Source organism: Salmo trutta, chromosome 23 (genome assembly GCF_901001165.1).
Source record: "Salmo trutta chromosome 23, fSalTru1.1, whole genome shotgun sequence".
NCBI lineage: Eukaryota > Metazoa > Chordata > Actinopteri > Salmoniformes > Salmonidae > Salmo > Salmo trutta.
The window spans coordinates 1,356,462-1,370,088 of NC_042979.1; the positions used below are offsets into that span (position 1 = coordinate 1,356,462).

Here is a 13,627-nt window from a genome sequence, read left to right on the forward strand (position 1 = left end):
GTTCACATGTTCCAGAAGGCATTTCTGCCCAAAAACGTATTTAGATTTCTTTTGCCAAATTCCATCATGCTGAGTTGAATATGTGCCCATTGTACTGCCACTGTGTGGTTGATCTAATGTGCTTGGATATGTTGAGTCTTGACAGTATTATGAATATGTGTAGCAAGTTTTGTTACAATATGAATAACCGTGTTTAATTTATATGCATTTATGTGCCAGGTCACGCCCACGTGAATGTTCATTGGTTTATAGCGGCCATGTTTAGGTATTAGCAATATTTTCCAAGACTAGCTCAAACAATATGGCCGCTTTAATGCAATGAGCTTCACGCAAACTTGTCCAACAAAGCCACAATGCGACCAAACTGAACCATACTCTACAGGTCAGCCTGACTCACAACGATAAGTTCCCAGGTACACATTCCTCAATTTCATTTCAACCATTATTGTCTATGATGTACTAAGTGCCTTATTGAAGATCATTGTAAAAATAATCCGCTGAGCTGACTCACTTGATCCCATTTTGCTGCAGCATTCCGCCCCTCTTAGTGCAGAATCATGAACCTATATTTCTTACCTGACAATTGTTTCTGTGGTTATTCCTAAGTCCTCCCCCTACAAAAAGGCAGAGATCCATCTAACAATTTACAAGATATCTTACCTTGCCAAAGTTTTAGAGTCCGTGTTCAACTCCAGGCTTAGAACTTTTTAAACTTCTCATTCTATTCTTAATGAGAACCAATCTGGCTTTAGACCTGGACTGTTTCAGCAGTTACACTTGTCTTAGATGATGTGTTATATTGTTTAGACCATACAAATCATTGTGCGGCCTTATTTATTGATCTGTCGAAGGCATTTGATATGGTTGACCATTTCTTACTTGTTCATAGATTGTCTGAAGTGGGCCTAGATAAGGCATCTTAAGTGGTAAAATAACTATCTAATGGACAAGACACAACGTGTGTTTACTGACGGTATCAAATCTAGTTTAGATTTTGGGCCCTGTTCTCTTCACTATTTATATAAATACTATTGCCCCACTAACTACAGAATCGTGAACCTATATTCTTTACTTGATAATTGTTTCTGGGGAGATCCCTAAGATCTGGAATACGGCACAAGTCCTCCCCCTACGGAGATCCTTCTGACAGTTTACAAGCTATCGTGCATGTAACATTCACCTCTACGCAGATGATACAGTTATTTACTCCTGTGCCACGACTCGGTGAAACATAAGATAGTACAGTTTTTAATGTCCCGTTGGTAGTTTAATCTTGCTGTGGTGTTTTACTCGCTCGCCTACGAATTCTCAGAATGCAGCCCGACCTCCGCCCCCTTTTTCTCCGTCTTATCGTCACACAAATGACTGGGATTTGGGCCTGATCCCGGGAAAGTATATCCTTCTTGTCAGACTCGTTAAAGGAAAAGGCTTCTTCCAGTTCGTGGTGAGTTATTGTTGTTCTGATTTCGAGAAGCTATTTTCGGTCATAAGAGACGGTAGCAGCAACATTATGTACAAAATAAGTAAAAAATTAAGCTACAAACACAAAAAAACAACTAAATAACACAAATGGTTAGGAGCAAGTAAAACGTCAGCCATCCTCTCGTGCGCCATTCTACTAATATGGACACGCACAGTTGCGTCCCAGATGTGTCTGTCTTCACTTGTAGCGTGTAGAAAGAACCGATCACGTGATGGAGCGCGCAGCACTCAGGGAGTGAAGGGCACAAGGGCCACTGGCTGCAAAAGGCATGGATTGTTTTTGGGTGCATTATGGCCACACAAAGTGGATGTCGCTGTGAAATTGTAGGCATTATCAAGTGCTTGTCAAATTGTGAATGAGTGACTGATGTAGTGTGCTAAGCCTGCACAAAAAACTAAGCAGAGCTCATGCCTTTCAAGCAACCTTTTTCAAATCATCATTGGAGTTGCATCATGCAGCCTTACAATGTATTAAAAATCAAAACATGTAGCCCAACGTTTGTAGAACTAAAGTTACATTAATAACAATAATGAAGCATATAGGAATACCTATTTCTTTGTTAACCGCTCAACACAGAAGAGCCGCATGTGCACACTCCCTCAAATCGTTTGGAGAAAATATCCTTTCTATATTATTCAGCTTTGTTCAGTTGTATTCTTCATGCTATAAAATAATGCCACGGAATTCGAAGCAAATCTTGTCTGCTAAATGAACTAGTGTAGCCTATAGCCATTTGGTATAGCCAGATCAGGACCTAACATAAGGACAACTCAGAGTATTCTATTATTCTGAAATAGACTATTTTCTTCATATCATGCTTCTTTAGACCTGTCTAAAATAAGAAATTGATTTATTGTGAAGGTGTAAGCTGTATTACATCGATTTTATTATATATTTTTAAATGTTGATGTTACAAAGGCATTGTAGGCAATACGTGGAAGCCAGGAGATGCTACATGTGTTTATGTTAATTAACAGTAAGTTACCATGAGGCCGACAGTTATTTTCTTGACAATCACTGCCTGATGAGATTTCGTGACCACCACAGCCCTAGTTCGGGCCATGATAGAAGAGATGTGAAAACCGAGGAACTTAAAGCTCTCAACCCACTCCACTACAGCCCTTTCAATGTGAATGGGGGCTTGCTCGCCCCGCCGTTTCCTGTAGTCCACGATCAGCTTCTTTGTCTTACTGACATTGAGGAAGAGGTTTTTCTCCTGGCACCACACTGCCAGGTCTCTAAACTCCTCCTTATAGGCTGTCTCATCGTCGTCGGTTATCAGGCCTACCACCGTCATCTCCTCTGCAAACTTAATGATGATGTTGGAGTCGGGCGCGGCCACGCAGTCATGGGTGAACAGGGAGTACAGGAGGGGACTAAGCATGCACCCCTGGGGGGCCCTCGTGTTGAGGGTCAGCGTGGCAGATGTGTTGTTGCCTACCCTCACCACCTGGGGGCGGCCCGTCAGAAAGTCCAGGATCCAGTTGCAGAGGGAGGTGTTCAGTCCCAGGGACCTTAGTGATTAACTTCAAGGGAACTATGGTGTTGAACTCTGAGCTTTAGTCAATGAGCAGCATTCTCACATAGGTGTTCCTTTTGTCCAAGTGGGAACGGGCAGTGTGGAGTGCAATAGAGATTGCATCATCTGTGGATCTGTTAGGGCGCTATACAAGTTGGAGTGGGTCCAAGATGTCTGGGTTGATAGTGTTGATGTGAGCCATGACTACCCTTTCAAAGCATTTCATGGCTACAGATGTGATTGCTACCCGGTGATAGTCTTTTAGACAGGTTACCTTGGCATTCTTGGGCACAGGGATTATGGTGGTCTGCTTGAAACATGTAGGTATTACAGACTGGGTCAGAGAGAGATTGAAAATATCAGTGAAGACACTTGCCAGCTGGTCAGCGCATGCTCTGAGTATGCATCCTGGTAATCCGCCTTATGAATGTTAACCTGTTTTAAAGGTCTTACTTATATCGGCTACAGAGAGTGTGATCACACAGTGGTCCGGAACAACTGGTGCGCACGGTTCAGTATTGCCTTCGTCGAAGCGAGCATAGAAGGCATTTAGCTCGTCTGGTAGGCTCATGTCACTGTGCAGGTCGGGTTTCGCTCTGTAATCCGGGACAGTTTTCAAGCCCTGCCACATCTGACAAGAGTTCATCGGAGGGCATAGTGGGATTTCTTATAAGCGTTTGGGTTAGTGTCCCGCTCCTTGAAAGCGGCAGGTCTAGCCTTTAGCTCAGTGCGGATGTTGCCTGTAATCCATGGCTTCTGGTTGGGATATGTACGTACGGTCACTATGGGGACGACTTATTAATGAAGCCGGGGACTGATGTGGTAAACTCCTCAATGCCATCGGAGGAATCCTGATTCATATTCCAGTCTGTGCTAACAAAACAGTCATGTAGCTTAACATCCACTTCATCGGACCACTTCCAAATTGAGCGTGTCACTGGTACTTCCTGTTTGAGTTTTTGCCTGTAAGCAGGAATCAGGGAGATAGAGTTAAGGTAAAATGTTCCAAATGGAGGGAGAGGGAGAGCTTTGTTTGTGTCACTGTGTGTGGGGTAAAGGTGATCTTGAGTTTTATTTTTTCCTCTAGTTGAACAGGTAAAAATTTGGTAAAACAGATTTCAGTTTTCCTGCATTAAAATCACTGGAGCGCTGAATGAGCATTTTCTTGTTTGCTTATGGCCCTATATAAACTCAGCAAGAAAATAAACTTCCCTTTTTCAGGGCCCTGTCTTTCAACACTGTTTCCCATGCTTGTTCAATGGCCCATAAACAATTAATGAACATGCACCTGTGGAACGGTCGTTAAGACACTAACAGCTTACAGACGGTAGGCAATTAAGGTCGCTAGCGTCCCACCCGCGGGACACACTATTCAACAGCCAGTGAAATAGCAGGGCGGCAAATTCAAAACAACAAATCTCATAATTCAAATTTCTCAAACATACAACTATTATATCCCATTTTAAAGATACACTTCTCGTTAATCCAACCACATTGTCCGATTTCAAAAAGGCTTTACGGCGAAAGCATAACATTAGATTATGTTAGGACAGCACCTAAACAAGAAAAAACAGCAATTTTCCAAGCAAGGAGAGGCGTCACAAAAACCAGAAATACAGCTAAAATTAATCACTAACCTTTGATGATCTTCATCAGATGACACTCCCAGGACTCAATGTTACACAATACATGTATGTTTGTTCGATAAAGTTCATATTTATATCCAAAAACCCCATTTTACATTGGTGCCTGATGTTCAGAAAATGTATTGCCTCCAACTCCCGGTGAATGAGCACATCAATTTACAGAAATACTCATCATAAACGTTGCTGAAATTTACAACAGTTATTGAAAGAATTATAGATACACTTCTCCTTAATGCAACCGCTGTGTCAGATTTCAAAATAGCTTTACGGCGAAAGCACATTGTTCAATATTCTGAGTACAGAGCTCAGCCATCAAAGCAAGCTATACAGTTACCCGCCATGTTCTGGAGTCAACAAAACTCAGAAATAGTATTATAAATCTTCATTTACCTTTGCTGACCTTCGTCAGAATGCACTCCCAGGGCTCCCACTTCCACAAGAAATGTTCGTTTTGTTTGATAAACTCCATATTTATGTCCAAATACCTCCGTTTTGTTCGCGCGTTCAGATCACTAATCCAAAGGCATAATGCACGAGCGCAAAACCCAAGATGAAAAGTCAAATAGTTCCATTACCGTTCGTAGAAACATGTCAAACGATGTTTACAATCAATCCTTAGGGTCTTTTTAACATAAATCTTCAATAATGTTCCAACTGGACAATAGCGTATTCATTACAGAAAAAAAGAAGGAACGGCGCGCCTGGGTGCCTGCGCAGTAAACAACTCGTTGGTCTCAGGATTGAGACAGCTCTTATTCTCTCCCCAGTAACAGTAGAAGCATGAAACAAGATTCTAAAGACTGTTGACATCTAGTGGAAGCCTTAGGAAGTGCAAAATGACCCCACAGACACTGTAGTTTGGAAAGGTGATCAGTTGAAAAACTACAAACCACTTCCTGGTTGGATTTTTTCTCAAGTTTTTGCCTGCCATATGAGTTCTGTTATACTCAGACATCATTCAAACAGTTGTAGAAACTTCAGATTGTTTTCTATCCAAATCTACTAATAATATGCATATCCTACCTTCTGGGCCCGAGTAGCAGGCAGTTTAATTTGGGCACATTATTCATCTGAATTTCCAAATACTGCCCCCTGTCACCAAGAAGTTAAGGTCACAGATATGAAAAGTTAGGACACTAAAGAGGACTTTCTACTGACTGAAAAATACCAAAAAGATGCCCAGGGTCCCTGTTCATCTGCGTGAACGTGCCTTGGGCATGCTGCAAGAAGGCATGACGACTGCAGATGTGGCCAGGGCAATAAATTACAATGTCCGTACGGTGAGATGCCTAAGACAGCGCTACAGGGAGACAGGATGGATAGCTGATCATCCTCGCAGTGGCAGACCACGTGTAACAACACCTGCACAGGATCGGTACGTCCGAACATCACACCTGCGGGACAGGTACAGGATGGCAACAACAACTGCCCGAGTAACACCAGGAACGCACAATCCCTCCATCGGGAATCAGACTGTCCGCAATAGGCTGAGAGAGGCTGGAATGAGGGCTTGTAGGCTTGTTGTAAGGCAGGTCCTCACCAGACATCACCGGCAACAATGTCGCATATGGGCACAAACCCACCGTCGCTGGACCAGACAGGACTGGCAAAAGGTGCTCTTCACTGATGAGTCGTGGTTTTGTCTCACCAGGGGTGATGGTCAGATTCGTATTTTTCGTCGAAGGAATGAGTGTTACACCGAGGCCTGTACTATGGAGCAGGATCGATTTGGAGGTGGAGCGTCCATCATGGTCTGGGGCGGTGTGTCACAGCATCATCGGACTGAGCTTGTTGTCATTGCAAGCAATCTCAACGCTGTGCGTTATAGGGAAGACATCCTCCTCCCTCATGTGGTACCCTTCCTGCAGGCTCATCCTGACCCTCCAGCATGACAATGCCACCAGCCATACTGCTTGTTCTGTGCGTGATTTCCTGCAAGAAGGGAATGTCAGTGTTCTGCAATTGCCAGCGAAGAGCCCGGATCTCAATCCCATTGAGCACGTCTGGGACCTGTTGGATCGGAGGGTGAGGGCTAGGGCCATTCCCCTCAGAAATGTCCGGAAACTTGCAGGTGCCTTGGTGGGAGAATGTGGGTAACATCTCACAGCAAGAACTGGCAAATTTGGCGCAGTCCATGAGGAGGAGATGCACTGCAGTACTTAATGCAGCTGGTGTTCACACCAGATACTGACTGTTACTTTTGATTTGACCCCCCCCCTCCCACCCCCTTTGTTCAGGGACACATTATTCCATTTCTGTTAGTTACATGTCTGTGGAACTTGCTCAGTTTATGTCTCTGTTGTTGAATCTTGTTATGTTCATACAAATATTTACACATGTTAAGTTTGATGAAAATAAACGCAGTTGACAGTGAGAGGACGTTTCTTTTTTGCTGAGTTTAGTTTGTTGAGTGCAGTCTTAGTGCCAGCATCGGTTTGTGGTGGTAAGTCGACAGCTACGAAAAATATAGATCAAAACTCTTGGTAAATAGTATGGTCTACAACTTATCAGGAGGTATTCTAACTCAGGCGAGCAGAACCTCGAGACTTCCTTAATATTAGAGATTGCGCACCAGCTGTTGTTCACAAAGAGACTCACACTCCCTCCCTTTAGTTGATGAGACGCTGCCATTCTGTCCTGTCGATGCATAGAAAAACAGCTAGATTTATATTAACCATGTCCTTGTACAGCCACTACTCCGTGAAGCATAGAATATTACGGTCCCATTTATAAGATAGTCTCACAGAGCCCATCTAGTTTGTTCTCCAGTGATTGTACATTCGCCAATAGAACAGAGGGTAGAGGCATTTTATTTACTCGCCGCCGTAGTTTCATCAGGGTGCCCCCAAGTCGGCCTCTATATATTGCTTTTCCTCTTCTGGGTGTCTTGGATTAGGGCCTGGTCTCAGGTGAGCAGTATGTTCTGCGCAGCCGAGTTATTGAAGTAGAATTCTTCCTCCAAATCAAGGTTAGTGATCACTGTTCTGATGTCCAAAAGATATTTTCGGTCATAGGAAATGATGGCGGAAACATTTTTGTACAGTTAAAATCAGCGCAAAAAAAACACAAAATAGTATAACTGGTCAGTAGGCCGTAAAACGGTTACTCCCAGTGCCATTCTTCCTTCACTGTGTGTGTGTGTGTGTGTGTGTGTGTGTGTGTGCGTGGCCACTCTGATCATACACCTGTCCTGCTCTCTTGCAGATGTGGACATCCTCCAGAGGCTGGGGCTCAAGGGAGAGAAGCCATCACGCTCCATCCGTCCGGGGATCATTCCGTTCCGATCGGGTGTCATCCTCACCCAGCAGGCACGTGTGGAGGCCCCTGCCCGCTCAGTCATACCACCGTCCTACTGGCCCAACCTGCAGCTGCTTCTGAGTGTGCGTTCCCACCGTGTCAACAACGCCTTCCTCTTCACCGTGCTCACCGGCCGCCGCCGGCTCCTGCTGGGCCTGCAGCTGGCCCCGGGGCAGCTTGTCCTCCACACAGGGCCCAAGAGCGCCGTCCCACTCCACTACGACCTCCAAGATGGTCAGTGGCACCACCTGGCTCTGGACATCCGTGACCAGAGGGTGACTCTGTACTCTGCCTGTGGGAAGCAGAGCGTTCACGCAGACTTGACTTTGGTAGACAGAGAAGGCCTGGACCCTGAGAGCTCCTTCCTGCTCGGGAAGATGGGCCAGGGTTCGGTGCAGTTCGAGGGTGCCATTTGCCAGTTTGACCTGATCCCCTCCTCCCAGGCAGCTCACAACTACTGCAGGTACATTAAGAAACAGTGTAGGGAGGGTGACACCTACAGGCCAAACATAGCACCCCTCCTTCCCCTTTTAACCCGAGACCCCAACATCACGGCCAGCCTGGCTACGCCAGCTCCCTCCAAGCTGAGCAGAAAGCCCATGGTCATGAACCTAGCAAGGAGCGCCACTGCGGCTGCCTCTGCTGTTAGGTATGTGGTGCCGGCCATCCTGCCAAAGCCCACCCCTAGGACCACTCCTTCTCCCCTGCCTGGTACTGTGATGCTACTCACGACACGGCCTGGGTTAGCCTTCCCGACCAAGGCTCAGAGTGAGACCATTACAGCACCATTCAGGAATGGAGTCGCCCCTCCCTCCTCCCCCAAAACCTACACCATCACTCAGAAATCCCCCAAGCCCACCCATATGAAGCCCGCCAATGTCAAGCCCACCCCTGTTAAGCCTGCCAATTTCAAGCCCATCCTAACCAAGCCCATCCTAGCCAAGCCCACCTCTCGTAGCGGCAGCAGCCCCAAGAAGACCACCTTGGGGCTGGAGGCAAAGCAGAAACCCTCTGTCACTGCTGCGGCCAAGCCTACCAAGAAGAAGCCAGACTCTGCCCTTCTAGCCCAGGGGGCAGTCAGCCCCGGGCCAAAGAAACTACCACAGAAACCACAGCCTACAGCAGCCAAAAAGACAATAGCCCAGCCTAAAGTCACAGCCACTCACCAATTCAAAGCCACCAATGCATCTGCCAATCCAAAGCTATCCAAAGCCACCAATGCACCTGTCACCCAACGGCCCACCAAACCCACCTATGCACCCTTCAACCTCCCCGCCACGGGCTGGTGGCAGACGTACGATGTGGAGCCGACCCATTTTTCTCTACTATTGCCAGGACCCCAAGGGCTAAAGGGTGAACCAGGCCTTGCGGTAAGAGCCTCTTAATACTCTTTCCTACCGACTGGGGATGCATAAGAGATTGTATTTAGCGCACAAAGGCAGTGTACATATGTGCTTTCATGTGTGCGTGAGTGAGTATGTGCGAGGTGGAAGTGTGGCAGGTTCAGTTATTAAACTCACTGGAGTGGTGAAAGTAGAGCATATGTGAGCCCTCTCTTCCTACCCCCTTCCCCTCTTACTCTCTCTCCCAGACTCTATTCCAGTCTGATTACAGACCTCTATCCCTCCAACCCACCTCACTGTGAACAATCGAGGCTCAGTGACGTTCCGCTGAGGGAATATGGGGGAAACACAGCCTCATCAAAGCTCTGCCAGCCCAGGTAGAGAAAGTTCCCCCCCTTTTCAGTGGAGAGGGGGAGGAGGACAGGAGGGCTGGGTCTGTGATCAGAGAACCCTTCAGTGTATATATGACCAGATGTCTACAGTGGGGGTGGGGGGAGAAAGGAGGATGACTGAAGACAAAAGAGAGAAAGAGACAGATGGTGATGGAGAGAGAACATTGTGGACGTGGTTCACAACGTTTCTTTGTTCAAATGTCTCATTTTTCTCAGTTCGTTTGTCTTTACTGTCCTCTTCTGCTTTTCAAAACACAACAACATCAAATGTATATCTACATTGTAGTGAAAGGCTGCTAGGGTTTAGCTTTGGGGTAGTGGTGCAAGCTAGCTGGAGTCATAGTGCCACTGCAGGCTAAAGGTCACTGCAAGGTTCACTCCGTTGATCGACGTGTGTGCGTGTGCATGAGCGGAGCTGGATTTTTGGGGGCAGAATGCACTTTTATCCACATCGTTGTTGAGCTCCTCCCAGAGTGGAGCAAGTCTGACTTGAGTAGTGTCTATCCACTAGGGGGAGCTAGAGTAGCTTACCAAGCAAAATTAGCCTTGTGTAGTGTTTATCCGCTAGGGGGAGCCAGAGTAGCTTACCAAGCAAGATGAGCCTTGTGGAGTGTATATCCACTAGGGGGAGCCAGAGTAGCTTACCAAGCAAGAGGATCCTTGTGTAGTGGATATCCACTAGGGGGAGCCAGAGTAGAGTTTGAGCCAGTTTTAGAGAACTCCTTTGGATTCCTTGCTGCAAGATGGAGGATCCTGGGACGAGCCCATGAGGTTGGTCCAGAGAAAGCTGCGACCATTGTGAAGGCCTGCGTGGCCCTCCACAACTACCTTTGCATCACAGACACTGACAAGAGTCATCAACACGGTACACCCACCCCACGTTTGTTGACCACTCCACACCCATTGGGGACCTGTGACCAGGAGAGTGAAGGCAGGTGGTACAAGAGGACACCAGCTTCCTGGACCCAAGGAACATGTTGGCATGACGGCAACCAGAGTTGCTATAGACATGCCCAACAACATCAAGGAGTACTTACTCACACCAGCTGGAAGAGTGTCTTTCCAGGATGCTGCCATCACACGTGGCACCCTACAGTAAATATGTTGTCTTTCTCTGGGAGATTACTGTTTATACAGTATGTCATGTTGTGAGCTACTGTTTTTCTTATTCACACATTACAAATCACAGAGTACCGTAATGACAGTCACTTCATCCTCATGTTGTTTTAATTTGTCATATACAGTATATTAAGAGTAGATCCTCAAGACAGTAACCTAATCTACATGACCATGTACAGCCTTGTGTTATGTGTAGTGGGAACCTTCCTACCATGGTACATTGGTGAGAATGACTGTAGGCAATAAGAACAGACCCCCTAGACATTAACCTCATTTAAATAGCTCATTTACAAAGTAGTACAAGTTTACTGAGTGGCTGATACAGAACAGTCATATTTTATGCCCCAAGTATAAATAATCAGACAAAGACATTTCCAGACCTTTTGCTAGATATTTTTCACCAGGTGACAATCACAGGAGGAAAATAGTGCAATTAAAGAAATCATCTGAACCAACATCTGCACAAATGTGTTTAGCACACAACACAGGGTCGGGAGATGGGGCAGAGGTAGATGGAGTGCCAGGGCAGAGAGTGAAGGTGCGCCTTGGAGCGTTGGATGTTGGTGAGAAGAGCAGGGGATGGTATGAACCAGGCCAGGAAGAAGATGTACCAAGGGGCGATGAACCATCTGTCAGGGCTCAGCTCTGTCTCTGTGCTTTCCCCAACGCCATCCCCTCCAACACCTACAAGCAGATGGCGAATTCTTTTGAATACCTTGCAAGCAATCTTAAAACATCTCCATGGGCTACTTTTGAGTTTAATGTTCACTCAAAAGAACTGATTTAATAAACATCTCAATCTAACTAGCACATACACACCACAGTGTCTGTTTTCAGATGTTTGAACTAGCCCTGCTAATCATTATGATAACAACACAGGCACAGGATATTTCCCAAGCAGAATTTCTCCCATACAGAACTGAGCTGATTTCACATGTTTTAACTACATCTGCTAAACATAAGATCACAAACACACACACATTGAACAAAAGGACTCACAGTGAGTACATACAGTGCCTTCGGAAAGTATTTAAACCCCTTGACCTTGAACACATTTCTTACATTGCAGCCTTATTCTAAAATTGATTAAATAGTTTTTTTCCCTCAATCTACACACAATACCCCATAATGACAAAGCAAAAACAGGTTTTTAGAAATGTTTGCAAATTGATTTAAAAAGAAAACGTAAAATATCACATTTACATAAGGATTCAGACCCTTTACTCTACTTGGTTGAAGCACCTTTGGCAGCGATTATAGTCTCGAGGCTTCTTGGGTATGACGCCACAAGCTTGGTACATCTGTATTTGGGGAGTTTCTCACATTCTTCTCTGCAGATCCTCTCAAGCTCTGTCAGGGTGGACGGGGAGCGTCACTGCACAGCTATTTTCAGGTCTTTCCAGAGATGTTTGATCGGGTTCAAGTCGGGGCTCTGGTTGGGCCACTCGAGGACATTCAGAGACTTGTCCTAAGTCACTCCTGCGTTGTCTTGGCTGTGTGCTTAGCGTTGTTGTCTTGTTGGAATGTGAACCTTCACCCCGGTCTGAGGTCCTGAGCACTCTGGAGCAGGTTTTCATCAAGGATGTCTCTGTACTTTGCTACGTTCATCTTTGCCTCGATCCTGACTAGTCTCCCAGTCCTTGCTGCTGAAAAGCATTCCCACAGCATGATGCTGCCACCACCATGCTTCGTCGTAGGGATGGTGCCAGGTTTTCCATCAATGTGACGCTTTGCATTCAGGCCAAAGTGTTCAATCTTGGTATCATCAGACCAGACAATCTTGTTTCTCATGGTCTGAGAGTCTCCCTGGGGCCGTCCAAGCGGGCTGTGATGTGCCTTTTACTGAGGAGTGGCTTCCGTCTGGCCACTCTACCATAAAGGCCTGATTGGTGGAGTGCTGCAAAGATGGTTGTCCTTCTGGAAGGATCTCCCATCTCCACAGAGTAGAGCTCTGTCAGAGTGACCATCGGGTTCTTGGTCACCCACCTGATCAAGGCCCTTCTCCTCCGATTGCTCAGTTTGGCCGGGCGGCCAGCTCTTTGAAGAGTCTTGGTGTTTCTAAACATCTTCCATTCAAGAATGATGGAGGCCACTGTGTTCTTGGGGACCTTCAATGCTGCAGACATTTTTTGGTACCCTTTCCCAGATCTGTGCCTCGGGACAATTCTTTCAACCTCATCGCTTGGTTTTTGCTCTTGACATTTACTGTCAACTGTGGGACCTTATATAGACAGGTGTGTGCCTTTCCAAATCATGTCCAATCAATTGAATTTATCACATGTTGACTCCAATCAAGTTGTAGAAACATAAATGATGATCAATGGAAACAGAATGCAGCTGAGCTGAAATTCAAGTCTCATAGCAAAGTATATGAATACTTGTGTAAATAACGTCAGGTTTTTTTTATACATTTGGGGAAAAAAATACGATTTTCGCTTTGTCATTATGGTGTATGGTGTTTATTTAATACATTTTTGAATAACATAACATGTGGAAAAAGTCCAGGGGTCTGAATATTTTCCGACTGCACTGTCCGATGTTTTACATACATTACCATTCAAAAGTTTGGGGTCACTTAGAAATGTCCTTGTTTTTGAAAGAAAAGCACATTTGTTGTCAATTAAAATAACATCAAATTGATCAGAAATACAGTGTATGTCATGACTTCCACCGAAGTCGTTTCCCCTCCTTGTTCAGGCTGCGTTTGGCGGTCGGCGTCATCGGTCTTCTAGCCATTGTCGATCCACTTTTCATTTTCCATTTGTTTTGTCTTGTTTTCCTACACACCTGGTTTCCATTTCCCTCATTATGTGATGTGCTGTTCCCCC

The 13,627-nt window shown here is 45.7% G+C and overlaps 1 protein-coding gene across 1 annotated transcript in view; it reads left to right on the forward strand.

Moving 5' to 3' along the window:
* Nucleotides 1–13,627, forward strand: part of col27a1a (collagen, type XXVII, alpha 1a) — a 292,078-nt gene that overhangs the window by 24,537 nt on the left and 253,914 nt on the right. Inside the window, exon 3 of the mRNA XM_029708455.1 lies at nt 7,853–9,315. Within this exon, the coding sequence (XP_029564315.1) occupies nt 7,853–9,315 (1,463 nt within the window). The remainder of the gene's footprint in view (nt 1–7,852; nt 9,316–13,627) is intronic.